General features: G+C 37.0%; 3 protein-coding genes across 3 annotated transcripts; all 3 read right to left on the bottom strand.

The window, feature by feature from the left end:
* Positions 1-56: 56 nt before the first annotated feature.
* On the bottom strand, positions 57-2,221 carry CDKB2;1 (cyclin-dependent kinase B2;1). Its single transcript, XM_008239677.2, has 8 exons — positions 1,915-2,221; positions 1,579-1,720; positions 1,428-1,489; positions 1,195-1,306; positions 1,001-1,094; positions 835-904; positions 592-730; positions 57-499 (listed from the first exon to the last, which is right to left on the bottom strand). Exons 1-8 carry the CDS (start codon positions 2,148-2,150, stop codon positions 407-409), a joined length of 948 nt encoding a protein of 315 aa, XP_008237899.1. The 5' UTR covers positions 2,151-2,221; the 3' UTR covers positions 57-406.
* Positions 2,222-2,893: 672 nt separating this feature from the next.
* Positions 2,894-6,574, bottom strand: LOC103336614 (protein FAR1-RELATED SEQUENCE 5-like). The gene is made up of 2 exons (XM_089041353.1): positions 3,882-6,574; positions 2,894-3,413 (listed from the first exon to the last, which is right to left on the bottom strand). Exons 1-2 carry the CDS (start codon positions 6,006-6,008, stop codon positions 3,249-3,251), a joined length of 2,292 nt encoding a protein of 763 aa, XP_088897479.1. The 5' UTR covers positions 6,009-6,574; the 3' UTR covers positions 2,894-3,248.
* A 7,911-nt stretch (positions 6,575-14,485) lies between these two features.
* On the bottom strand, positions 14,486-20,323 carry LOC103336613 (pyrophosphate--fructose 6-phosphate 1-phosphotransferase subunit alpha). Its single transcript, XM_008239675.3, has 19 exons — positions 20,094-20,323; positions 19,277-19,449; positions 18,768-18,880; positions 18,509-18,583; positions 18,304-18,417; positions 18,149-18,216; positions 17,926-18,009; positions 17,480-17,533; positions 17,221-17,301; positions 17,031-17,124; positions 16,878-16,951; positions 16,561-16,671; positions 16,434-16,478; positions 16,296-16,352; positions 15,916-16,020; positions 15,714-15,830; positions 15,481-15,584; positions 15,216-15,381; positions 14,486-14,931 (listed from the first exon to the last, which is right to left on the bottom strand). The coding sequence occupies exons 1-19, from the start codon at positions 20,181-20,183 to the stop codon at positions 14,803-14,805; spliced, it is 1,854 nt and encodes a 617-aa protein (XP_008237897.2). The 5' UTR covers positions 20,184-20,323; the 3' UTR covers positions 14,486-14,802.
* Between the last annotated feature and the right edge of the window lie 6,999 nt (positions 20,324-27,322).

Genomic DNA, 27,322 nt, shown 5'->3' with positions numbered 1-27,322 from the left:
GCACTACCACCTGCGATGACATTAGGTATGCCCTTCATAACATGGCAACTCAGTTATCATTCTGTGGACTTACGTTTGGTCCGCTGCCTTCATGTGGCTTGTGGCCCAAGTGTAAAACAGCTACATCAACCTTCTAATTGAAGCAAAATTTTACATCAACCTTCTAATTGAATAGAATATTACGACCGTAGGCAATTTGTCAAATTGTAAACAATACACAGACAATTTCCAGTCTCCTAATCAGATTTCCGAATTAAATGCAAAGTTGAGCAATCCACTTTTGCTGATCGATCCTAAGATTTAACACAACTGCAAATATGCTTGAGGAAAGCAAATAAAATCCACTACTACAGAATATCTAGCCATAAGGATCCAAATAAAGCCATCCCGATCCACATTTGCTTCATCAAAGAGAAGCCTTGTTCAGATCATCAAAGTAAGGGTGTTCCATAGCTTTCTTTGCTGAAATGCGTTTTGCAGGCTCATATTGCAACATTTGCTGCAAGCATAAACATTTACAGCAGGTATTACTTACAATGCAGAATAATATACAGAAGTTCCAACCATTTTGAGTAGAGCAAACTGACATACCAATAACAAATCCAACCCCATCGCATCCAAATTGGGAACAGCCTTGGACAAACTTTGAGGGCTCCACTGGGGGTATTCATGCCAGTTCATGAGTTTGCTTACACCTGGCCACACTTCTTCATTTGGAGTACCTAACAACCTACAGGAAAAATTCATAAAGACCTATTAGTCCAAATGATAAGGAAGAAAGTAGATGGCACATCTTTTTTTTATAAGAAAGAACTGAAATCAATATTGGTGAACCTGAATATATGTAGGAGCTGCTGCAGTTCAGAATCCCCGGGGAAGAGTGCTTGCTTCGTGACAAGTTCAGCTATAAATCAGATAGAATATAATGTTAAACCAATGACACAATTGTAAAATTCAATTATATTGAAGTTCAAACACTCTGTAGGAAACTGATCAGTACCAAATATACAGCCAACAGACCAGATATCCACTGCAGTTGAGTAATGTGTAGCTCCCAGAAGGACTTCAGGAGCCCTATACCACAGGGTCAATATCTGCAACAGAAATTCCTCAAATTCATTGGCTACTGGCAAAGCATCAAGATAACTTGTAACAAACTACTGCTCACACAGAGAATGAGAAAGCATCCAGTACCTCATGAGTATACTTCCTGAGTGGTACAGTAAAGGCTCGAGCTAGTCCAAGATCAGCAATTTTAAGCATCATTGTCTTGCGGTCCATGAGGAGATTGTGAGGCTTAAGATCCCTGCATAATATGCAGTAAAATAAAATGACCCAATTAAAAAGGAAATTCAATTAGAAACTTAACAAATAAAAAGAGAAAGAACTAGCATGTAAATTTATGAATAAATTTAACAAAAGGTTACCTGTGTAAGATTCCATGACCATGGCAAAAGGCAACACCTTTGCAAAGTTGGTACATCAGGCTCTGCATCATCAGAAATCACAATTCTATTTACATTTGTGATTAAGTTGATAGGGAACAAATAATTGGGGGAAGCAGAATTCGAAACCAACCTTAACGATGGGGGAAGGTATGTATTCTCCAGATTGACGGAAGGTGCGGATGTACTTCTTAAGATCAGTGTCCATGTACTCAAACACCAAGTAAAGCACAGTCTTGCCTTCCTTGTTCTGCCCTTGTTTCACATCCATCAACCTATGCCATTGGCGTAGTGGGTTTTAGGGTTTCGTTAATTGACAGACAGTTGATTAACAAACGCAATAAAATTATAGACAAGAAGAACAAAAGATTGAAAAACTCATCTCCATCAGATTAATTGAAATTCCTAAAAAAGAAATCAAACCCTAGTTGGAGAATTAAAGGAAGAAAAGAAAGGGCAAGCAAGCAACCTGACGATGTGGGGGTCTCTGGAGAGCATGCGCAAAATGGAGACCTCACGGAGAGTGGTAGGAGGGACGCCTTCCTCGTCCTCATGGAGACGAGTCTTCTTGAGGGCCACGATCTTCCCAGTCGCCTTCTCCCTCGCTCTGTAAACCTTCCCGTACGTTCCTTCTCCCACCTTCTCAAGCTTCTCGAACGCATCCATCGCCGACACTGTTGTTGTATTCGCTGCCTTCGACTCCATTTCTCTCAATTTCTCTCTCTCTCTCTCTCTCTCTCTCTCTCTCTCTCTCTGATTTCAATTTTCAAGTGACAACGTGCTTAAGAGCGTGAGCGTCCGATTTATATAACCGTTAAGGGTAAATAGGGGACTTTCTGATCTTTGCCGCAACGGCAACTCTTTTTGAAATTCAAATTCTCCAAGCCACCGTTTGCCCCCCTTTTATTTTTTGTCTTTTCCATAAAACCCCGCGCCTCGTTTCTATATTTGGACCAATTCTTGTTCAGCTAAATAATTTAGGCCTAAACAGTCCAATGAAAAACCAAAATGAAATGTTTGGGCCTACCATCCCCATAAGGCCCAATTTGACAGCCTATAACAGAAACAAAAGAATATCTCCAACTCTGCTCTGCACTTCCTGCATGCTTGATTTCAGGTTTTCAGTTTTACATTCTAAAATGTCCAATTCAATGTTGCAGGGAGGCTATAATGACGGGTTATAATGAAGGGGTCCTTAATAGCTCAATCTAGAGCATAGTTATTATTGGCCTGTTGGATTGAACTCCCTCATTGTCCCTCAACATAGCCCCTCATTATAGAAGCTCCCTCAATGTTGAGAGATTTTAGAATACTACGGTAGTACGGTAACATGATACATCTTGTACGGCCATGTAGTCCACTCATATTTTAACACGTGTACAAGATGTATCACATGGCCATACTACCGTAGTATTCTATAATTTCTCCTCAATGTTGACAAAAGGAAGAAAAACTAATTGCTAGAAGCTCCATTAAGAAAAGAGAGAGAGAACACATCAAAGTTATTCATACAAAACCTTTATATACAATGGGGAAACATCAAAAGTTATTTGATTTCTCCATCCACTACATGAACACTATTATACTACAGTTACATCTAACTACAACTCTGAATAATTTACATTACAACCGGCCTACACTATGGGGAGGAAAGACAAAAACCAAAAATCCCTTTTCTAAGATCCCCCACCAGTCTACCACTACCCGGTAACTGAGCACGCGTGTGACGATGAAAGAAAACCAACCCAGCCAACTCCCTCTTCCACTTGTTTTGGTGGTACACATGAAAAGGGTGGGCAGGTTCTAACTTCTTAGATTTAGCCTTACATTCCGAACGTTCACTGATATCTTTAACTTCTGTTCTTCCATATCCTTCAAAATGGCAAGTAGCTTGGCTCGATATGCTTCACACTGCTGACTTGCAATGTCCAACTCAGCTGCCAATTCCTTAATTTTCTTATCCTGATCCTACAAAAATGAAATGAAGGAACAGTAATTAGTTATAACAGACATCTAGGAGCGAAGCTAGAAGAAAACAACTAACAGAATCAAAGGCATGAAAGAACAAGAGGAAACTCTGAACAAGAATTCTTGAGTTGGGACAATTTTCAAGTCCTTTCAGCCTTCTTTCCCCAAATTCCTCTCAAAATATCATTTAGTATCACTAATCCATAGATTGAGTATATTTTTCTAAAATCTAAAACAAAAACCAAAGCCAAAATCTATACTAGAAAACCAAATAGTGGAATCTATGCTTTAGAAACTGAAAATCTGATTTCCTAGCACATTTTAATTTGATATGAATTAAAACCCTATCTGATCTCTAGAACATCTTTTCAGATTTTGTGGCATAAGTACACAATTATGTATTGGAAACATATTGTATTGGAAACATACAACAAAATGTTAAAATTTCAGAGGCCAAACAAAGCTCACCACAGTACAAGACTGAAGCTGCTGGCCGCAATTAATTGAAGTACTCTGTACAACCCCAAGACCATGCTTCTTTGCAGCAGTAACCTCGCTAGCAGCCTCATGAAGAGCGTCCATTGCCACATTATAAACACGCACAGATTCTGCTCCTTCTTCTACATATTTGATAGCTTCCCTGCGTAGATTGTCATACCGAACAGCAGAGGAGTCTTGAGAATCATTTGGCAACCCAAGAGTGTGCTCATCCCATACAACTCCACTTTTGGCATTTTTGGTCCAACGTTTCAATATATAGTGATTTGGAAGTGTAAGAACATTAGTTACTCTGAAAACAGCTAATATGTGCCTACATATAATACCTGAAAACTCAAACATTTGGCAGCTACAACTAGATTTCTTCTCAAAAACATTGAACCTAACAAAGTACACTTTGTGATCTTCCCCGAATTTTGCTACCCGATACACAGTTTCTGATCCTGTATCATCAACCATAGTTGCAGGATAAGCAAGTGTCTCGACTAATTCCTCTTGGAATTTCATGAAAACTACCCTTGTATAAAGTTTTGCAGCTTGTTTTTCCATTGGAGATGGAGTCCTTAGAATTGGAGAGATGTTCATTGTATCATAATCTGCCTTTACTTCCTTTTCATGGCGAGTGGCAATAGCTTTTTCATACTGCTTTATTAGCACCTGAATATTAGTTGATGCATTTATATAGCCATCAAAGTATGAGTTTATATTATCACTTCCTTGGGTTACAGACATCTCCCCAAAAAATGTATCCCGAAGGAAAACTGGCACCCATTGCTGGCGAGCATCATACATGGACTGAAGCCACTCATTATCCCCAATATCATACCTTTGAAGAAGGGACTCCCAACATGACTCAAATTCATCAATTGTCTCTGTCATATTGATGCACCTCTGAAACTCGGCTTCAAATGTGGGGTGTGAGTGATATATGTCGGACAATTTCTCCTGAGCTTCCCTCAACACATTCCATTTACAAAATCGGTGGCGAGTTCCAGGGAATACTTGCCCGACAGCTGCCCGAATGATTCTATCCTGGTCTGTTGTGATTGAGACAGGATGGCGGGTAGACATTGCAGCTAGCCAAGTCTGAAATAGCCAAACAAATGAAGACTCTGACTCATTAAGGAGTAATGAACATCCAAATAAAACAGGTTGCCCGTGATGATTCCACCCAGTAAATGGGGCAAATGGGACCCGGTATCGGTTTGTCCTATATGTTGTGTCAAATGTAACAGTGTCTCCAAAGTAGTCATAATTCATTCTTGAATTTGAATCAGCCCAGAAAATGTTTCCTGTTAAATTCTCAAAATCACCCTGGACGGCAAAAAAGAAGCCAGGATCTTCAGCCTGCATTCGCTTCAAATAGTCAAAAACAAACTGACCCCCACTCCCGAGAGTTCTCTGCCTGCTGCTACTCATATAATTCTGGCAATCGACTTTTGTGAAACCAACATTATTAATTCCACCTGATTCTTTGATCAGCACAGACATCACACCACTAGGACCCATACCAGCCGCTTGAAGGGTATCAATCAGGCTTCGAGCAGGCCCAGAGACATGCCTATGTGAACGGAGACAATGCACCTTATCTGGAGGCACAAGCTCATGATTATGTTCCTTAACTAGTTTCGAAACAGCCCATCTTCCTGAACTCTGTTTCTTCACAGTCATCTGTGCTTTACAACCGACTCTAGTGACTGTACGCTGCCGCTTGGACCTATTTTCACCTCCGTCACGGCGAAACCCTTCCCGGGAACACACTACTTGGCGGCATATAATGGAGCCATCTCGACGCGACCGCTGGTACACGCTGACCCGGGTGCTGAAACCAATTCGACGTGCATATGAATTATAGAAAATGCGTGAGGCCTGTTCGGAATCGAATTCCATGCCCTCATAGGGTTCAAGATAGGGGTCTCCACTAGCCAAATCATCACGAGACCTAGTAGAATTAGAGGATTGGACTAAATCATCATCGAAAATATCATAGCTATCATCTGGGTGTTCTAAGTCAAGGGCAGTGGCGTCATCTTCGACCGAACCACCCATGTCAAACTCCACCGCTTCGTTCTCAATATTCAGAGGCTCAAAGTCCATGACTGATTATAATTTATATGAAAATCATGATTATATATATAGTCTCTAACTTCTCCATTGATTGATATTTTCAATTTATATTGGCACGTCGATAAGGATTAAGCATTAAGGTGGGGTTTATGGCTGCACTGCACTATACACCAAAATTAAAACCCAGTTTACTACCACTACTCTACTGGGGTAGTGGCACTGGCAGAAATTAAGAGAGAGAGAGAGAGAGAGAGAGAGAGAGAGAGAGAGAGCTTAACTAAGCAACAGGGTATGGAAATTTGCAGTCGCAGGCGAGCTTCGGAGGACCAAGAGAGAGAGCTTAACTAAGCAACAGGGTATGGAAATTTGCAGTTGCAGGCGAGCTTCAGAGGACCAAAACGACGCAGTTGAAGTTCAACTTCCTGCTTTAGGGTTTTCCATTTTTTAAGGCAATGTGGGGGAAAAGAAAGTAAAGAACTTCGCAGTTTTGGTTGAGTTCAGTTGACTGTTTTGAGAGTTGAGAGCGATGGGATGGGAGGGAATTTTGGGGGTTTGAGGGTTTTCAGTTTGGTTTTGGGGGAAGACACTTTTGGGTGTCACAGAGGAAGATGGAACTTTCTTCTCCTTATGGAGTGGCAGTGATCTGATGTTGCGCGACGTTCCTTAGTAGTCTCTTATGACCACTGAGCAGGACGAGCTTATTCGGGAGAAGAAATCCATTTTACTTTTTACATTCCGACCCAAATATCACAGACTCACAGCTGACATGGATTTGGCGTAATGTGTTTTTTTTGGGGCAAAACAGTAGAGATTCAATTGATAACAAGGCCGGATACACCAGTATCAACACAGACCCATAAGGAGGTTCTTGCAATACATAAATTGAGAAAAAAAAAAACATAATCAACTAAGCACAAGTATTATAAGACAGTTAGAACAAATATACATCTTGAAACCCAGCTAATTAAGGAGTTGCAAATGATGAGGACCCAAATCCCTGCAACAACCAGTGCTTCAAGAAGATTAAGGCATAAAACAATCTCTCAAACATCATGGGACAGGAAACACCCCAAGAGTGGAGGGCATAACTGCTCAACTTCCACCAAGACATTCCAAAGAATATCACAGCATCTCCTAATCCCCACTTGATCCCCAAGCACAATATATTGTAGATCCACCAAATTCAGTAGCTCCACCTCCAATACAGAGAGATCAACACGAGATCTACCACAAAAGCAACATATCTAACAAGATGGTGTAATGTTTGGTGTCAATTTTGATATATTTCACTTCTAGCATGAATTTGTTTGTTTCGATTATTTTGTTCGTGATCCTCATATTTCATCTAGGATTCTGTTTGCCTCCTTCTGTGTAAGGAGATACTCTTCCTTCTTGCGAATCATAGTTTGACACATATATAAAAATAATTTACCATAAACACAAAAAGAAAAACTTTTGCACACATGTCACACTGATATTGACAAGAATGTAGGAACTCCTTCTTACATTGTAAGGAATGAAGTATTTTCCTTTCACCTATATATATATACTGTTCCCTTCCATTGAGGGATGCCCTTTAGAATACCTTACGAATTTTTTTCCAACGGTCCAAGCCATCTATTTTTAAAGTCTACATTCATAGATCATCATTGGAAAAAAAAAAAAAAAAAAGACAAATCGGAAACCGTTTCGACATCCAATTGTATCCTACAAAATTAATGAATACGGTACTTCAAAAAAGTACTAAAATTTCAATAACACAATTGAGTGGTCAAACGATATCAGGTTCAAGTGATTTTTTATTGAGATGATCTTTGAATAATTATCTAAAATATAGACGGTTTGGATTAGTGAAATGCAATGCGGAGTGGGCCCTACAAAGGTGTCCCTCAACTAAGCTAATTTGAGGGATCCCTCAAATAACTTATTTGAGGAACACTCTTGTAGGGCTCACTCCGTATTGTATTTCACTAATCCAAACGTCTATTTTGTAAATACTCATTCCAAGATCATCCCTACAAAAAATCACTTGAATATGATATCATTTTACCACTCAATTGAATTATTGAAATTTTAGTACTTTCTTGAAGCACTGTATTAATTGATTTTGTAGGACACAATTGAATATTGAAAGGGTTTCCGATTTGTCTAAATTTTTGCAAGGATGATCTATGAATCTATACTTAAAAAATAGATTGTTTGAATCGTTGAAAAAAAATATTCGTAAGGGACCCTAAAGGGTGTTCCTCAAATAATATTATTTGCGGGATCCTTCAATAGAAAAGGACTATATATATATATAAGCAACTGCTGAAAAAGACATAGAGCTTCCATTGAGGGATCCCTCAAATAACCTTATTTGAGGAACACCCCTTGTAGGGCCCACTTTGGATTGTATTTCACTAATCCAAACCGTCTATTTTGTAGATATACATTCAAAGATCATCTCTACCAAAAATTACTTGAATCCGATATCATTTGACAATTCAATTGAGTTATTGAAATTTTAGTACTTTCTTGAAGCACTGTATTAATTGATTTTGTAGGACACAATTACATGTCGAAACGGTTTCTGATTTGTCTAATTTTTTGTAAGGATGATCTATGAATGAAGACCTAAAAAATAGATGGTTTGGATCATTGGAAAAAAAAAAAATATAGGGTAATCTAAAGGGCGTCCCTCAAATAAAATTATTGGAGGGATCCTTCAATAGAGGGAATTGTGTATATATATATATATATATATATATACATAGAGCTTCCATTGAGGGATCCCTCAAATAAGCTTATTTGAGGGACACCCCTTGTAGGGCCTACTTCGGATTGTATTTCACCAATCCAAACCGTCTGTTTTGTAGATATACATTCAAAGATCATCTCTATAAAAAATCGCTTGAATCCGATATCATTTGACCATTCGATTGAGTTATTGAAATTTAGTACTTTCTTGAAGCACCGTGTTCATTGATTTTGTAGGATAGAATTGGATGTCGAAGCGGTTTCTGATTTGTCTAATTTTTTGTAAAAATGATCTATGAATGAAGACCTAAAAAATAGATGGTTTGGATCATTGGAAAAAAATTGTAGGGTACTCTAAACGGCGTCCCTCAAGTAAAATTATTTGAGGGATCCCTCAATAGAAGGGTACTGTATATATATATATATACACACACACACAGAGAGCTTTCGTTGAGGGACACCCTTGTAGGACCCACTTTGTCTTGTATTTCACTAATTCAAATGACAATTTTGTAGATATTTATTCAAAAATCATTTTTATAACAAAAAACAAAAACAAAAAAACACATGAATCCAATATCATTTGACCACACAATTAAATTATTAAAATTTAATTACTTTCTTAAAGTATCATATTCATTGATTTTGTTGGTCACAATTAGATATCTTAATGATTTTCAATTTGTCTGATTTTTTTTGCAAGGATGATCTATGAGTGAAGACTTGAAAAATAGACGATTTGGATCGTTGAAAAAAAAATTATTATGGTACCCTAAAGAGTGTCCCTCAATTAAATTAATTTGAGGGAATTGAACCTTATATATACCATTGATTTCACTCGTAAGGCATGTTTGCACATGTTCTCTCAATTTTAACAATGAAGTACCCCAACATTGAAAATTTGCTACAATGTGGCTTAAAAGTGAAACATTCAAAAACCCTTAAAACACCTTTGCTTAACAAAAACGTTGGAACACCACAATTTAATAAATGAGGACAAAATAGTAAAAATTTAATTTTCTAAATTATACATATTAAAAACGATCAAAGAAATTTCAATTAAGTAATTATATGGAAGCAGTTACTCCCCACTCCAAGCACATTCCTTTGTTTTCCATGTAAGTAGACTTGTCAATGTATCGGATTTTGATCAGAATCAGATGTAATTATTAGCAGATGGATTAGACTTCTCAATTCGATAATTTGATTACAATTCGAATATAGTAATCCGATTATAAATGAATTCGGAAATGGATTATAGTGGACTAGACTTGCTCTGAAATTTAATTTAATTTTTCTATGCTTTTAAAAGTAGATAAATACAATAAAAGAATGAGGCTACTAATTAAATTTTAGTTATTTTTGTACATCTCAAAATAATAATCTAATTTGATACGAAATCCGATGCGTAACGAATATGGATTGATAGGTGCAATCTGATAATCCGCATACGATCCAAATCCAATTATCCGATTATAAATGGATTCAGATTTGAATTGAGGTATATCTGATCCGAATCCAATCCGTTTACAGGTCTAGTAGGTCATCAATTTAGAATTTACAAGCATTATCGGGGAAATGGGGTTTTTTTTACCCATACTGTCAAGGTGCCATGGAGATTCGAATTTAAGACCACTAATCTACAAATTAAGGTTCTTTTGTGTTAGGCTCGACCTCATTGGCTTTGACATCTTTATTGAAAATGCTCTTGGTTTGTGATTTTATGTTGGAGCTGATTTTGCTAATATAACTCACCACATCAAGCACCCAAAAGCATTTAAAGAGGTTGGAGATGTCTAGGTCGGCACTCGTTGAGCCAATGAGCGTATGATGCCATGATAGTGGTGGTTGTGACGTGGAGACTGAAATATGATGTTGGTGTTGACAAAATATGTGTGTGTGTGTGTGTGTGTGTGTGTGTGTTAGTGGATGGGGGACAGAAAAGAATGAGAAAGTGTAGATTTAGGGTTTCAATATTTGGGCACTAAAGAGGGGAAATTAAATTCTGAATAAAGAAGAGTTCACAATTGAAATATGATTTTGAGTAGCTGAATGGAGCTTACAACTGCAACGAACTACAAACAAAGTCCAATTCTGCATAACTACTTAGAGCACTTCTAGTGCAGCCCCCCATCTCAGGCAAAAGGCCTCCTGGGCCTCAAAATCAGGTTTCATGGCCCAATTCTTATTAGAGCAAGAGATGGGCTCTACTAATCCAGGCAAGGTCCAAAGCAAGATGAGCCCTGAGCTCTTGTTTGCAGGCTGTGACATCAGCAATGACACTAGGCTGGGGTTTCGTGATGTACACGCAAGGACCACGAGCGTCATGCACACCAACGGTAAAAAGATTTGAATTTTTTTCATTGATGCCAAGTTGGCATCAGCCCTACTTTCCTCCAACGACTAGAAGCCATGTGGCGCTACTTGGGGTGTCCTATAAATTTTTCCACCACCATCTAATGGCCATAAAAATTGAATAAAATTGGAAAAAAAAAAACCAAAAAATTCTATTTTTTTTTCTTTAAATACCTACCACGATTATTCACTTTCCACACCAAATCTTCATACAAATTCTTTACCTATCTTTGTGTAAATTCTTCTCCTAACAATATTATTCACTTTCCAGACCAAATTTTCTACTACTAAATTTCATTTGTGTAAAAATACAAATGACCTCTTCCATCGAAGTTGAAGGCTCGTGGACAACCATTGAAGATGTTTTGTTGTGTGACTGTTGGGTCCAAGTTGGTCATTGCTTGATCATGGGCAATGAGCTGAAGTTCTCTCATATGTGGAGGAAAATTTATGGAGAATTTTGTAAAAAATCGGGTTCGCCTCGTACGGAAATGGTCTTGGTTAGTAGATGGAAAATTTTGAATAAAGAATTGGAAAATGGAGTGATGCATTGACAAAAGCGAGGGACAACATTTGAAGTGGCCAAAATCTTGGCAACAAGGTAAAATTTTTGTAATTGCCATTTTATTAAATTTAATGTCATATTTTTTGATATTTTCTAGCATTTCTAATTTATTTTTTTTTATTATAGATTATTCAAGCACAAATGTGGTTCGATGCCATGGGCCAAGGTAAAAAATCTTTCAACAATCACCAATGTTGGGAGGTTGTGAAGAATTGTCCGAGATTCAAAATTATTCCCACAGGTCCAAGTATTATGTTGAATAAGATGCCGCTCCAAAATTCACTAGCATCGGATTCGTCGTTGGACTCCCTGATCAATCAAGACTCACCAATCCAAAGGGAGTTGAGGCCTATTAGGAGAAAGGCGGCAAAGGCAAAGGCTTTCCATCCTAGAAATCTCATCCACCTATTCTGCAAATGCGTCATACGCAAGAATTCATAAAGAAGCTGTAAGTTTTTGCTATGAAAAAAGACCCAAAACCCCAAGAACATTACACTTCTAAACGAAGTATGCATCACAATTGCAAACATCATACATGATTTTATTGAACAATTAGGGATGCATTCTATATCGCCCTTGAAAATCAACACTAAAGTACAACGAAGCTGGGATAAAGTAATCTTCCAAGAGATTCTTACCCCAAGAGTGCCTATGTTTGTCCACATTAGGGCCACGACTGGGTTATGAACCACGGTGGTTTTGGTTTGACTGATCGAGCATACCTATTGCTAAAACAACTTTCATCATCTGCTTCCCACTCCCTTTCTTCTTCAGTACGTTTACACATTCTTTCTTCATTTTCTTGCTCGGCCCTTTCCAATAACCTCCTCGTGTAAGACATTAAAAGTAGAATGTGTTTTGTAAAATTTGAGAAATGAAAGGATAGAGAGGATATGGATGATTGGTGTGAGATAGGATTGAGAAGATAGAGATGACACGTGGTGCAATAGTAGCAACCAAAAATTTTATCTCAAATCCGAGTGCTGCTATTTCCACCCGCCTGTCCTATTTTCCTATTCACCTTATTTTCAAAATTTTAAAGATGAATTTATCCCTTTGTAAAATGACTTCTAACAACCTAAACAAAAACTTTTTAAAAGCATTTCATAGAAAACAATAAACTAAAATAAAAATAAAACCACATTTTTTCATTACGTTGGATTTGGTGGCAGCGATGAAATGAATTTGTGTTCCTCGTTTCCTCCTTTTTTTTCTTTTTTTTTAAAGATTCTTTCGTGTGGTCTCTTTTTTTTGTTGGTAGTGATTGCTATTTTGAAAAGAAAAACAAAATCAAGTGTCGTGGATGCCTTATCCACCCTTTTAATGCAATCATTTCTGTTTTAAAAGAACTCACTTGGTGTATGAGATTAAAGCCTCTTCCTCTGCTTCTTTACCTCATTTTTATCTCACATTTCTATACCACATGATGTGGCATGTCCATATCATATGTCACATCAATTAAAGCAATGAAATGTATTTTAATAAAGAAAGTTTAATTAACAGTTTTTTTTTTATTTATAAAAATGTTAATAAATCATAAAAGAAAATATAATGTTAAATAATTTTAATTGATGTGGTTGTCCACCTCATCTGCTATATAAGGTGGTATGGGAATGTGGTATACAAATGTGGTAAAAGTAGCATTATTCTTTCTTATTTGAGTTATTTGTCTCTGACAGATTAATATAAGACTAGAGGTGAATTCGTAAGATTTTTGTGTATAGGTGAATTCACTTTTTTTTTTTTTTTTTTAATATATATTAATCGTGGCTTCGTCTTGCAGCTTCCAATCCTTAACCCCAATTTCACGTAGAGGTTGAAGAAGCTCTACAAAAATAACTAAGTTTTTTGAGGATTTTGCTCAAACCATGGTGGAGGAGGGTGAAGAGGTAGGGAAGGGGCCGGTGGCTAGTGTAGTGTTGTTGAGGAGGTGGGGCTGCGTTGGGAAGGGGGGAGAATGGGTTTTTATTTTTTTATTTTTTATATGTTGTCAAAATGTTACTTTACTATTAGTTTACTTTAATAATTTAAGGGTGTTATAGAAATAATGGTAGGTGGAAAGATAAAATGTTGTTTTTTACATGTTTATATGATGGGTGGGAAGATAAGGTGGATGAGGAAATAGGATAGAAGGTGGAAATAGCAGCACTCTTTTATAATAAATATGAACACGTGACAACCGAAAATCTTATTTGAATATTTTATCCGAAATTTGAGATGTAAATTTTATAATAAATATGGACATGTAGCAACCGAAAATCTTCTTCGAATATTTTATCCGAAATTTGAGAAATGAATTTTATAATAAATATGAACACATGACAACCGAATATCTTTTTCAAATTAATATTATAAGTATACAAAATACAATTAATTTGTTGTGAATAGTAATTGCCCTTTACCATGGCAATAGGTAGAAAAGCAACAAAAAAATTGCCAAGGCAATCGCTACTCACGTGAATAGGAACAACCCTTGCCACCCTTTGTCTTTTGCCATGACAAATGGATAGAAGTGCTCTTAACCTACACATTATACCTACCTACGGTCGGGAAGTTACAAAAGCATATCACAGTTTAATACATACGCAAAAACAATTTATCAAAAACATAAAAAGATAAATCTCTACACACATGTCAAACTGTGATTGGCAGAAAAATAAGAGCTCCTACTTCCAAAGGAGGGAAGTATTTTCCAAAAGGGATTGAGCTTTATTTTTTTTGGTTAAATTGAGATGTTGAACACATGCTTGTTTCTATAGTTCTTGCATCTGTCAAGAATTAATCTTCAATAAACCCTATGATCACACACACACACACACAAAATTTGCTCAAAGGGCAGAGGAAACTCTACAAAACTGTCACATGTCTTTATCATACAGATGTAAAGAACCAAAAGTTGAACCTGACACCTTACTAATTCACAAACATCATTTTATCCTTCCCAAAATTTGAAATACAATCCTCATAATTATTTTGCGCAAAAAAGTTGCATCGAAAGGGAAAACAAACTCTGATTATTCCCATAATTTGACACTTCCAAACCTACATTTCCGCATGCTAACCAGGAAAAAAGGACATGAAGATGCCAAATAATTTTAAAATTCAGTGTACAAAAGGCATCAACACCAGTGAAGTTCAATTGAAGAAGAGAAATTAAGTTTACTATTAAAGGGACGATTGGCCATTGATAGGAGATGAGGACATAACGGAAAGAACTTCTGTCACAGAGGCCATCACACTCAAAGCTGCTTTCAGAACCTCTTGTGAGCACCCAGGCTTTACAATAGTCCGAATCTGGAGAGAAACAAGAGAATGGGGATATCCGTGAGAACTAAAGCCATGAATGCAATAGAATCCAGACCAACAAATTAAAAAGTATTCCATGCTTATAATGCAACAACTGAGCTGCAGAAATATTATTTTTCTATCCTCAAATTCAGATTTTCAACTATATGGGACTAGCATAATTCATTGTAATTACCTAATGTGTATGCGTCAAAAAAACAATAACAAAACAAAAAAGGAGAGAGAGGGAGGAGGAAAAGGGGCAGAGAGAGAGAGAGTAGCATTTTGAGTACCTTGTCAAGATACTCCTGCAGTTTCTTGATACGCCCCATGTAATCCTGGTCTTCAACACATAGCGTTACAGCCTTAGAATCGGCACCAGGACCATCAAACTGAAGAGGGCCTGGATTTCTGTAGATATCATCGAGCAGGAATTTTGTAGCATTTTGTCTCAACAGCCTGCAACCAAAGTCAAAAAAGCAGTGTGAAATCAGGGGTGACTATTCTCAGATTTCCCTGCCCGGGTTTCATGTAAACAAGGCCCATATCGTGACTTACTCATATGCTTTGCCTTTCAAATCTACAGTAGCTGGATGAATAGCAGGTTTTCCAATTGAAGCAGTCCCAGGATTTTGAGACCAACGCCTAACAGTCATCATTGCCTAACAGCGTCAACCAAATGCAGTCAAAGGAGTCAGTCTCCTAAATCAATAAAAAAAACCTCAAGGAACTGAAAAGACAGGTAAGAAAATATTAAAAAAAATACATATATATACAAAAGAAATTCGTACTGTAATTGGAGCAGCACCACATCGCCACTTATTCACAGGATTCCTCAAGTTAGTTACAGTTGCCATGTAACCATTCAAACCAGCTGCAAGAATATGGTAGCCGATGTGCCCTAGAACCTGCAAGGGCAGTTATCATATTAAAAAGAACCATAGTAATAGCACAAAGACTTAGGAGATGAAGTGGCCCTAAACAGAAACATACATATGCATAGTCACAGTCGAATTTTGATGGTAAGGACCCCCGAGCCTGATAACCGAAAAAGTGGCAGATTGCATTAAATTTCTTCCCCTTGTATGTGCCTTCTTTCTGCTCAAATAACCAAACGCATCAGCACTAAAAATTAGAGAATAACCTATAGCAAATCAAGACTCACACTTACTCTAATTGAATAAATTTCTGCCTATGTAGAGAACAAAGATGGAAAGTACAAATGAAAAATCACTTTAATTTGGACATGCAGATACAAAAATATCATCAGGAATAAAAATAAATGTAATGCGGGTCCAGTTGGTTCTCTGTGTGTGTGTGTGTGTGTGAGAGAGAGAGAGAGAGAGAGAGAGAGAGAGAGAGAGAGATCATACCACACGTCTATTCATCTCCACCTCTACAAGATGCGCCACGAGTTTCTCTGTCTCAATCTGTGCAAGAGAGAAAAAAGATGAAGATTCTATAGATGAGTAATTCCGTTCACAAAAATAGACATATCTCCGGCCAATTACCTGGGATAGCTGCGCAGAGTCATCTGATTCAGGCAAAAGGAGCACCTGTAACCCAAAATGGACCCTATTATTCATGAAGAACAACCACATGGCAGATAGTCATACAAGTATTAATGCAAATTGGAACCTGTTTCTTGATAAAGGGTGGCAAGAATTCAAACAACGCAGATGCCCAAGGAGAAAGTTGAGAAGAAATTTTATCAGCAGAAACTCCTTGTCTATGCAAACCATGAATTTCCTGTAACGAATAAGGCTCCAGTATTAACATATAAATAAAGATAGACCAGAAATATTAAGAATAAGCAAAATTAAATAAAAACTGGTTTCCCAGGGAAAGAAAGTCCATCACATCGCCTAATGCTTCTTGATTAAAGCAAAAACAAATGGGAATCACTTGGGGGCGTGGGAGAGATGCAGAAGAAAAGCTATATCTGCATGAGTTACCTTCAAGAGGGCATACACTTCAGGAATGCTTTCAATAAGTCCTTCTGGTAATAGGATGACACCATGATTCTTGTCTGAACCAGATGAAATTAATTAGGATCCAGAAACATGAACCTCAACAATGACAAGAAAGCAACTGAAATTATTTTGAACCTTGTGCTGCACGGGCTTCAACTGCATCGCAAATTTGCGTTGTAATGTCAAAAAGAGTTAGCTTTGATGCAGCCACCTCCTCACCAAGAATTACCTGCAAAAAGCATATTATTTGATATTGTGAAAAAGAAATCAAGAAAACTACTGATGAAATTTTAGATTAGATCAATCCCAGACAAAGAATGCTAACCAAGTTTGGGTGGGATTGGAGGGTGCACTCCAACGCAACATGTGACGCCTTCCGGCCCATGAGTCGAATAAAATAATAATACTGGAAAAACAGAGAGTAACAGAAGTTAATTATTCTTTATGGGATAATGTGATCACCATAAAGAAAGGTTGTGGTGTGCAAAGATCAACATGGCATACCACCACTTGAAAGAACATAACAGAGACTGAAATGACGAGTTCACTTAGGAGAAGCAAATTATGTCAAATAAGTACATTACCTTCTCTGCAGAAAGAGCATCAGTGCAGACATTGCTGATTAGCTGGGAATTGACCTGTGTAAAGAAAAAAGAAGAAAATTCATTTCAAGATTATTCTTGTAAATGTGCACCACATAAACTAATTTTATCAAAATCCAAAGAAGAATAGATGCTTAGTCTGTGACTAGTGCCAATCAATCAACCAGTCTTTCTTTTTAATAGGAAAGGAACCAACCAGTGTTATGCAAATATATGCCCTGACATACTCTCATGCTTTGAATCATACTGAGCAAACAAACATAGAGTATGATGCCAAACGAAGGACATTCAATTTTGAAGGAACTTGAGAAAACCCACCAAAAAGAGAAAAGAAAGATGATAATAAAAGGAAGTTGGTAAAGCTTCCTGATTTCTCAAGAGAGTGCCTTCCTCTTACAGATCAAATGTCAGAATCATTTTACTCATACCTTACAGATTGTATCAAAACCAACATTAGCTTCCACAAACTGGTTTTTAAGATCTCCATTCAAAGTGACAGGAACCCCAACCACCTGCACAAAAATTGAAAGATGCGATCAAAATTCTGGCCACACATACATATAGCCAGTTAAGTTACACAAGGTGCAAGATAGAAAACTACATTAGAAGCCTATAAAAAGTAATTTAGTAAACAATAAGAATGCAAAGTACCTTTGTCTGGCATTTTGCTTCAGCAAATGTCTCTGCAAGCTGGGCAGCATCGGTATTTGATGTCACACCTTCATGAAAAGAAAACTTAAGAATTTAATTTATGTGATTTAAAAGTATATACACCAACTACCAAAATATTAAAGTATCAACCTTACCTCCAATAATGACAAGACCATCCAATTTCAAATCCTTGCATGCGGTTAGCGTGGCATTGACTTGCTCAACTGTTCTAATTTGATCTTTTGTCCTTCCCAGCAAATCATAACCACCTGGTCAAGCGCAATCATATCACAGCTCATAAGTTTTGACACTAAAAAATGAAACCCTCACACAGGAAATTATCTTCGTATCCCGACATACCTTGATTTTTGTAGGTTGCAAGAATTTCATCTGTTATCTCAAGAGTTTTTTGTGCAAATAAACCTTCAGAACCACCTGTTAACAAATAAAATTGTCGTCATAAGTAATGTCAACTTCCCTGATGAGTGACATATACATGAATCCATAAAACTCCACATCAACCAATGAAATCATTTTACATATATACACAAGACAAAAAACCAATGCAAACAACAACAGAATATAGATACAAAGACCCAAAGAAAAGGACAAAGCGTACCCAAAAACCCAAGTAAGGTGCTTTTGGGGTTGTGAACTTTAAGAGCGTTGTGGAGACCCCATATGACATTGTGTCCTCCAGGAGATTGTCTCCCACAAAACACAACTCCCACCCTGTTCAAAAGAAAGAATTTAAATACTCAAAATGTTTAGATCGATCAAGCCAAAGATATAACTAAAACATCACAATGCACCAAACAACCAATACTAATACATTATGGAATATAATAGGCAGATAACTCAGGGAGCAAGAAAAGAAAAAGAGAGAGAGAGAGAGAGAGAGAGAGAGAGAGAGAGAGAGAGAGAGAGAGAGAGAGAGAGAGAGATAGAAAGAGATATGCATGCAGACACTAAATTCACACAACAAAAAGTACAGATGGAAATTGCTGGAAATCATGGATAAGATTTAGAATTGGCAGTACAACAGCAAACAAATTATTTACTGGTGCCATTACAATTCAAGAAAATACTTTATTATACAACTGGTTAAAATGCAACATATGCACATACCTAAAAGGCGGATGCTCAGTAATAACCTGAGCACCAGGGACTTTTGCAGTTGCCCTGAGAAAGTGAGCCAGAGGCTGACCATAAGTGTGTGGAAAGTAGCGGCCAATGGTGTGGGCATCTGTGGGATCTAGAGATGTGGTTGTATCACCAAATTCAACCCTTACAGTAGCTCCCTGCGAAATGACAATGCATAAACATGAACTCAGTAAAAATTTCAACCGCCGGGAGTAAAAGATTCACCCCATTTAAATATAGTTGATAAATCCTAAAAATCAAAACAATTAAGTTGAGAAAACGAAAAACTCCTCTAGTCAATCAGAGATTGCATAGCAAATACACTTAAATGTCTGTTCTTATTGATTGCACAGCAATCAGAGACCAAGTCAAACATATATCTCTCGTTCCCGAGTTTAGACTTCACTAGTATGATAAAAGCCATAAACCCGTCCCCTTTCATGTTTAGTTCATACTTCATATCTAAGATTATCGGTTTGATATAAACTCTAAGATCATATCACTATAAATTCAAACCTTCAAATAGCAAATCTGCAACAGTTAACGACTAGGCAAAGCAACAAGCAGACCACTTCAGTAACAAAGTAAATATTCAATTCAATTCAATTCAATCATAGGGAGTTCCATCCACCAAACTTCTACTTCTGTGTACTAATACTCAGTTGGACCTAAATGGATCTGCAACTAGACAAGTAAAAACACGAAAAAGAATGAAAGTACTGAGAAACAACTCAAACGACGAAACCAATAAATAAATAAATAAATAGAGAAAAAAGAAGAAGCAAAGCGTAAAGAGAGGGACCTGCAGACAAGGAGGAAGCTCTGGTTGATATTGGGATCGGAATTTCTGAACATCAGAGAGCTCTCTGGGAATGCCATAGTCTGAATCCATGGAGATGAATTGAGTGAGAGAGAAGAGAGAGAGAGAGAGAGAATTTGGTGGGTATTGAGTTTGGTGTAAAGTAGAAAAGCGCTGCTGCGTCTGGTGTCTGGTGACGGGTCTTCAAATGACGGGTTTTATAGGTGCAAACGGGCCCGGCCATTGGCGATAATACCAACCAAAAAACCAAAACCTCCTGTTCTCTCAGCTCTTTCTTCTCTTATTTCCAAGTGCCCCTTCTTTTCCCATTTTATTACGACATACCCACATCCCCTATATTTTTTTCATTCACTGATTTCCCCTAATGCCATTCAATACTAACCCTAACCCTTATGTTCCTCGTAATAAATGTTTTAAAAATTCTAAATTGATTATATGAATTAGCGGAATCTCACTATTCTTACAGCAATATGTGGAAATATTCTGTAAAGAAAAAAAAAAAGCAATATGTGGAAATATTGAGAGTAAAAGTGTTTTTCCAAAGAATACTACCTTCTAGAATCGTAGATATAAAAGCAAGATTATTGTGTTGGTTTTAAGATCCGTCGATGATCTTCTTTGTAAGTTCTTTTGTATCATTGTTTGTTTAGTCTTTGGCCAATGTAATATATTGGTAAATATTTAGTGATATTTTTTTAAATATCGGAATAGGTTTTAGGTTCAAATTTTGGCTTTGAGTCTCCATTGAAGTTACAAACCTCCACCATAGGAGATTGAACTATTTCCTTATGTTTTAGAATTCTATTGATCTTTCAGTATGTGCATTTGTCACATTTTGTGTACATCTTTTCTCTTTTTTTCTTTCTTTTATAATTGTCATTTTCTAGCATGACATTAAGTTTATACCCCCGTATCTTATTTTTTAAATCGGTCCCTCATCTTCTTTCCTAATACAAAAAGTTACACATAATCTTAATAGATGAAGAAAAGGATGGACATATAGAAAGTAATACTAGATTTTTTATATAGCATAAAAAATTAAATTTAACATAGGAGATACGAGATAATAAGAAGAAGACCCTAAACATTTTTATCCATCATACTGACCTTATAATGCTAATTTAACCCCTTAACCTGTGTGTTGCAGTAGTAGTTTTAAGTACATTAATTTAAATTCATAAAAAGCCAAAGGCAAAAACAGGAAAGAAAGAAAAAAAGTCAAAGGAGTTTAGGCTAGTGGAAAAGAGTCTCTCCGTTGTAATTTATACTATCGCTTGTATTAAAAAAACAAAAAAAAAGAATATTTTAAGAAGATATTTTGGGCCAATATGTGACAGTGAGAAAAGGGAGCGAAATTTTGATGAATGCTAGATCCTCGCGTCGCGGGACGGAAAATTGACTGGAAGATGGACGGGCAAGCATCTTTGGACGCACATTCTATTTGAATATGCTTGTAAGGGTATTCTTGTAAATTCAAGACAGCACCTTGTCTTACCAAACCAACTGCGTAACTGAAATAAAACAAGGACAATGGGGGACACTGGATCTGGAAACTACCTCACCTAACACTCAGCTTTGCATCTTCAATTCTCTCTCTTTCGTCAATTCCTCGCACACCACCTGTTTTTCTTTACCAGCAAATCTGCTGCATCATGTTTCTATTGCTTATTTTCAAAAAAAAATTATCGCATGTATAATTGCATATTCACCTTGTACGTGAAATCTGCCGTTAAACAATAACATTTCCCTGTGCTGCTTGTTGCACAAGAATTCTAACAAGAGATTTGGCAAATCTTTATAAGCGATACGCAGTATAAGTTTACGTATGATTACAAATCATGCGTCTTAGAGTCCAAGACAAGTTTACATAGGATCACAAATAATACATAAGATTTATTTTCCTGATTTACTTCTTATTTATTTTTTTGTCACGTAATAATGCAAGAAAAGTAAACATTGATATGAGATAACTGAATTGTTTCAGATTATGCTTGAGAGATATTAACAACATAAACAAAAGAACAAAGAAAAAAGGAAAGGACAAAACTGGATAAGGATATTATCAAAATTGAATGATCAGTAACTATCATTTTCTGTATTTGGTTGGTGCAAGAATTAAAAACAATTTTTATTTATTTAAATTTTCTAATTATATCCCTAAATTATAAATATAAAAAAGTACATACTTATATTGGCATGACTTGTGGACTATTGATTTTTTTTTCCTTACACACCAAGAATTCCCATTATAATTATATTTGATTTACTTTAATTCCTGATTTTCTACTGTAAATAGAAATATGAATTTATTATTTACTTGCCCATTAAAGTTCCTCTATATTATAAATATGACCTCATACAAGGAGAAGAATAGACAGAAAATTCCCACAAACAAATATTCTCTCATAGTTCTCATATTTTAGCAGTTCATATATTATTTTTGGTGTCAATATCACATGTGTTATTCGGTAAAGTTTTTTACAAATACAATGAAAAATTCGGCCGTTAGATTATATTATATTTATTCAATAACTTGTAAATAAATATGTGTATAATAAATAGGTGAATTTTGTCCGTATTATTGATATTTTTGTAAAAAGTATGTATATTAAACGTGAAGAATATGTATACATGTGTATTGTATGTTTGATTTTAAAAAAAGTGTATTTTACGAAGTCTTTGAGACATGTACAAAAAATACTTACATATATACGTGTATAATACAAAATTGCTAACTAGGCTAAAAAAATAAAGTTGCATACAACGGCGGATCCAGGAATTTTTCAACGGAGGTGCAATTCTTAAAAGCTAAAAGCTCCACAAAAAAATAAAAAATAAAAAATATGCATCCGACTTACTTTGTATTAGCGTACTGAAGAAGAAAAAAAAACACAGGACTCTTGTGATGCACACACACTTTGAGTGATGTTAAATTGGTTTTTTATAAAGAGAATTTTCAATCCCACTTAAATAAGGAATTTCCAAAATCCAATTGAATAAGAGAAGTTTCAATTAAAACCTAGGTAGGAATTATATAAGCCCCTTAGAATAGAAGCCAACGAATGCCCAGCAGTTTCCCCTTTATTTATTTATTTTTTTTTAAACCCTTATTTAAATTGGCTTATCCATGACCATGAACAAATGGCCCACGAATGGCCAGATTTGTTTTCTTTGAACCCTTATCCACGAATGGCCCACGAATGGCTAGGTTTTATTTTTTTTTAAGTAGCGCCTGGTCCAAAACGACATCGTTTTGGCCAGTTTTTTAAAAGAGAAGTCGCGTCTTGCACAAGACAACATCCTTCATTTGCACATTTCATCGAACACCTTCCGTGCATGAGCAGAGGTGCAACTTCAGCAGTTTCTATGGAGTTTTTGGCGACGGAGGTGCGGTGCACCTCCTTGCTCTGCAGTCCGCCATCTTTTTTTTTGTCAAACCGCTTGAAAGACTAAGGCCCCATTTGGGATTTTTTTTTTTTTTTTGGCCAAAAACCTACTTCACTTTAAAGTTCAGCAATTTAAGGTGTTTGGTAAAAATAAAAAAGTGTTGCTAAACAAACCCTAAAATTAACTAAGTACACCCTACTACGAAAAGTATTTATTGAACTACTAATTTACCATAATATAAAATGACCAAAATATATATATATTGAATTGTGAAACAAATATAATTTTAATTAGTACACCCTACTCACCATATTCAACCCTAATGACATGCCTAAGCAGGAAAAATGTCTCTCTGGTTCCAACTATTATGAGACTTGTTATTGTTCAATAGAGTTTAGGGTACTGGGGAAGTGAAAGAACCATGTTGGGAAACCTAATGAATGACGTTCTGCTGGAAGATGGGAATAGCAAAAATCTGATTCGATGGCTACTGAGGAAAGGAAAGAACCATATTGGGAAACTTGTGGAGAATGAAATAGGATTGTGACCCCATAAAAAGCAGGAGCAGACCCAAGGAAGTTTGGGTGAATGAAGGGTTGTCGATAGGGCTCTTCTAAGCGGGATGATTGTGAGCTTCCTGACAATTGTAACTCTACTAGTACATCTTTTTTTTTGTTCAAAACATCAGGGAAATTTATTAAAGATGAATAAGATCGTTTACATCACTAGCCAAATATTAAGGACCCATGCTGGACCTGCTTGATCCGAGACACGATTACCACCCATCCTAGAAAAATAGGCTGCTACCTCATGTGCAACTCTATTGCAGTATTGTGGTGTGAAAGAAAACATAAGTCTCTGGTGTAAACTTCAAATATCTAAGTATCCGAATAATTGCATTCATGTGATCTTCACTCGAAGAATACATAAATTGACTGACGACGCTCACCGCATAAGAAATGTCTGGCCGAGTATGAGACAAGTAGATCAATCTTCCCACTAACCTTTGGTATTTTTTTTTGTTAGTTAGAACTTGATTTGGGTATTCTCCAAGATGATGATTCTGAACAATATGAGTGTCTACAGGTTTACAATCTAGCATTCCTGTGTTTGTCAACAAGTCCAAGACATATTTCCTTTGTGAGAGAAATATGCCTTGTTGTGATCGGGTCACCTTTATCTCCAAGAAATATTTGAGTCCACCTAAATTCTTCATCTCAAATTCAGTAGCCAAATAGTCCTGTAGTTGAGATATTTCATGTTTATCATTCCCAGTAATAATTATGTCGTCAACATATATTATTAAAGTTGTTACATTCCCTTTATGATGTTTTAAGAACAAAGTATTATCTGAGTTACTTTGTCTGAAACTATTATTCTTCATTGCCATGGTGAACCATCCAAATCTTGCACATGGTGACTGTTTCAGTTCATACAACACCTTTTGTAATTTGCATATTGTTTCAGTCTGAGTAGTATTATATCTAAAAGGAATGTCCATATAAACCTCTTCTGTGAGTTCTTCATGTAGGAAAGCATTCTTTACATCAAACTGGTGTAGTTGTTTGCCCGTTTTGCGTTCACTCCTGTGATGGAAGGGCAAAGTTCCCCACTGCCTTGAGAACCATAAACTGGTCGACAAGTCGCTTTCTTTGGTGTGCGAGCGTGCCACTGCTAGCAATAAAAATTCTAGCAGACTTAGTTTGGAGTAGATAACTTGCGCCCCAAGTTACTGATTTCTGCAAACAAACGATTGTGAATTTGGGTGAGGAATACCTCCCAAGTAAGTTCTTTTCTTGCCTCAGACGGGTGAGGACTTTAACAATTTATCTCAAGTATAAGCAGTTTCGCCGTAATGGTTGATGGAATTTAAACTGCTTTGAGAATCGATGGGATTTAAACTGCTTTTAGGCGTAATCGATGGAATTTGAATCGCTTTTTAGCGTAACGCCTTTTACAAAACTATAACAATAAATACTCATGCTAGAGAGATGAAGATACAATTGGAACTCCATTTCGCTGGATGGGAGGCTCTTACTTTGGAAATGTCCGGCCGATCGAATTTGGATCGAATGTTGACAACTCGATTGCTAAGTTTCAACTTTAAATCGATACCAAAGGTTGATTCTGGCAGAGCTTCAATATACTTTAAGCTTTTGTGAAGCTTCGAGTGGGCAGAATCGCGCTTCTGGGCGTAAGTGGTGTTCTCGAGGACTTCAGTGGGCTAGAGGCTGCACTGTGAAATTTGAATGACTTATTTTCTAAGTCTGAACCTTGGGAATTCTAATCTAAAGCTGGTTTTCACTTGGAATTCAAGTGAGCTTCTGGTTGAGTTGTTTGTTTGTGTCTTGGCTCAATGAGCTTTGGTTGCTTCAGTGTTTTGAAGTCATTTTGAGTTTTTGTTTTTGATTGATTTTTGGTTTTTTGAGTGTCCTCTACCCTGTTCACTCCTTCTTGTACTTATAGAAAAACTGTTTCTTCTATGGAGTAGGGTGATTGTGTTTTTTATTGGGCGGCAAAGATATTTTCCCCCTTTTTCCTCTTCTTCTTTAATTTTGGCAGATAGGCTCTCGGATAGGTGATCACTTCCTGCTTTTCAGTGCCCATTCCGACACTCGCCTTCGCTTATCCTCTCTCGAGATTGTAACCGCTTATCTATCTTGGGAGAGTTACCTTCTCTGTAAAGACAGGAAAAAATCTCTGTATATACAAAGGGGATTTAATCTTCAGATTCTTCTTGATGTCACGAACCCTTCACCACTTCTTCTATGGCAGTTGCTATTGCGACTTTTTCATCCCGAGGTCGCCTTTGTCGACTTTTCATCCTCTAACTTCCGCCATTGCTGACTTCTATCCCGAGGCTGCCATGTGGGATTGTTCCCTCTTCCTGTCGGACTCCTCTTTCTATTATGTTGGGCCTGTGAGGCCTAAATCAGCTTTGCTTGTTCGATGGGCCTTGGGCTTTGGATGTGTCAATTTTTGGCCCAAACAATGCCCCCTTAAGTTTGAATCGTTTTGGAACGGTTTCAGACTTAAATGACATGGCCATTAAATTGGCGCGTGGTAAATTCCCGTTAACGGAAAACAGAAGTAGAAGTACAACAAAGGGACAAACTCAAAGACAGTAGTAGAAACAACAGACAAACTTTTAGGCAGTAGAAACAACAGACAAACTTTTAGGCATAGAAACAACAGACAAACTTTTAGATGTATAGAAACAATGACAAACTTTTAGACAGTGGAAGTATAACAAAAAAAAGGACAAACTTAAAAGACAGAAGTAGAAACAAGGGTAATTTTGAAAGGAACCAAAAGATTTCTAGTGTAATCTTGTGTCTATCCCGGGGTTTGTTTGTACAGCCTGCGCATCCCACATGGTTGGATAAAACTTTTTTAACCATTTGCCATTGATTGGGGCCGTATGAACTTCTCCATCCCTATCCTGCAACCTGTATGCCCCCATTCCGAGGATCTGGTTGATTATGAAAGGGCCTTCCCATGTAGGTGACTATTTTCCATAACCACCACATGGGTTCCGAGGGCGAATCGCCTTCGGACTATCTCCCTTCTTCAAAACTCTTGTCCCGACTCTCTTGTTGTAGGCCCTTGATACACCTGTTTTCCTGCCAGGAGTTTGTTGAGAGTGTCTATTCTCGCTGCATCCAATCCTTCCAGTTCCCAGCATAGCACGGGAGTAGTTTTCTCCTATTAAGTCATGTTGGTGAGCAATTCGAGGTGAACAGCTATCTCCATAGGCGAATTGCATCATGACCGTAGGTTAACGCATAGGAGTCATGCGATTGCCTCTCTTTTGAAGTTCTATA

Source organism: Prunus mume, linkage group LG7 (genome assembly GCF_029339155.1).
Source record: "Prunus mume cultivar Tortuosa linkage group LG7, ASM2933915v1, whole genome shotgun sequence".
In the NCBI taxonomy this organism is placed as follows: Eukaryota; Viridiplantae; Streptophyta; class Magnoliopsida; order Rosales; family Rosaceae; genus Prunus; species Prunus mume.
Note: the sequence above shows the minus strand (reverse complement) of the source record. Positions and strands in the feature narration are given on the sequence as shown.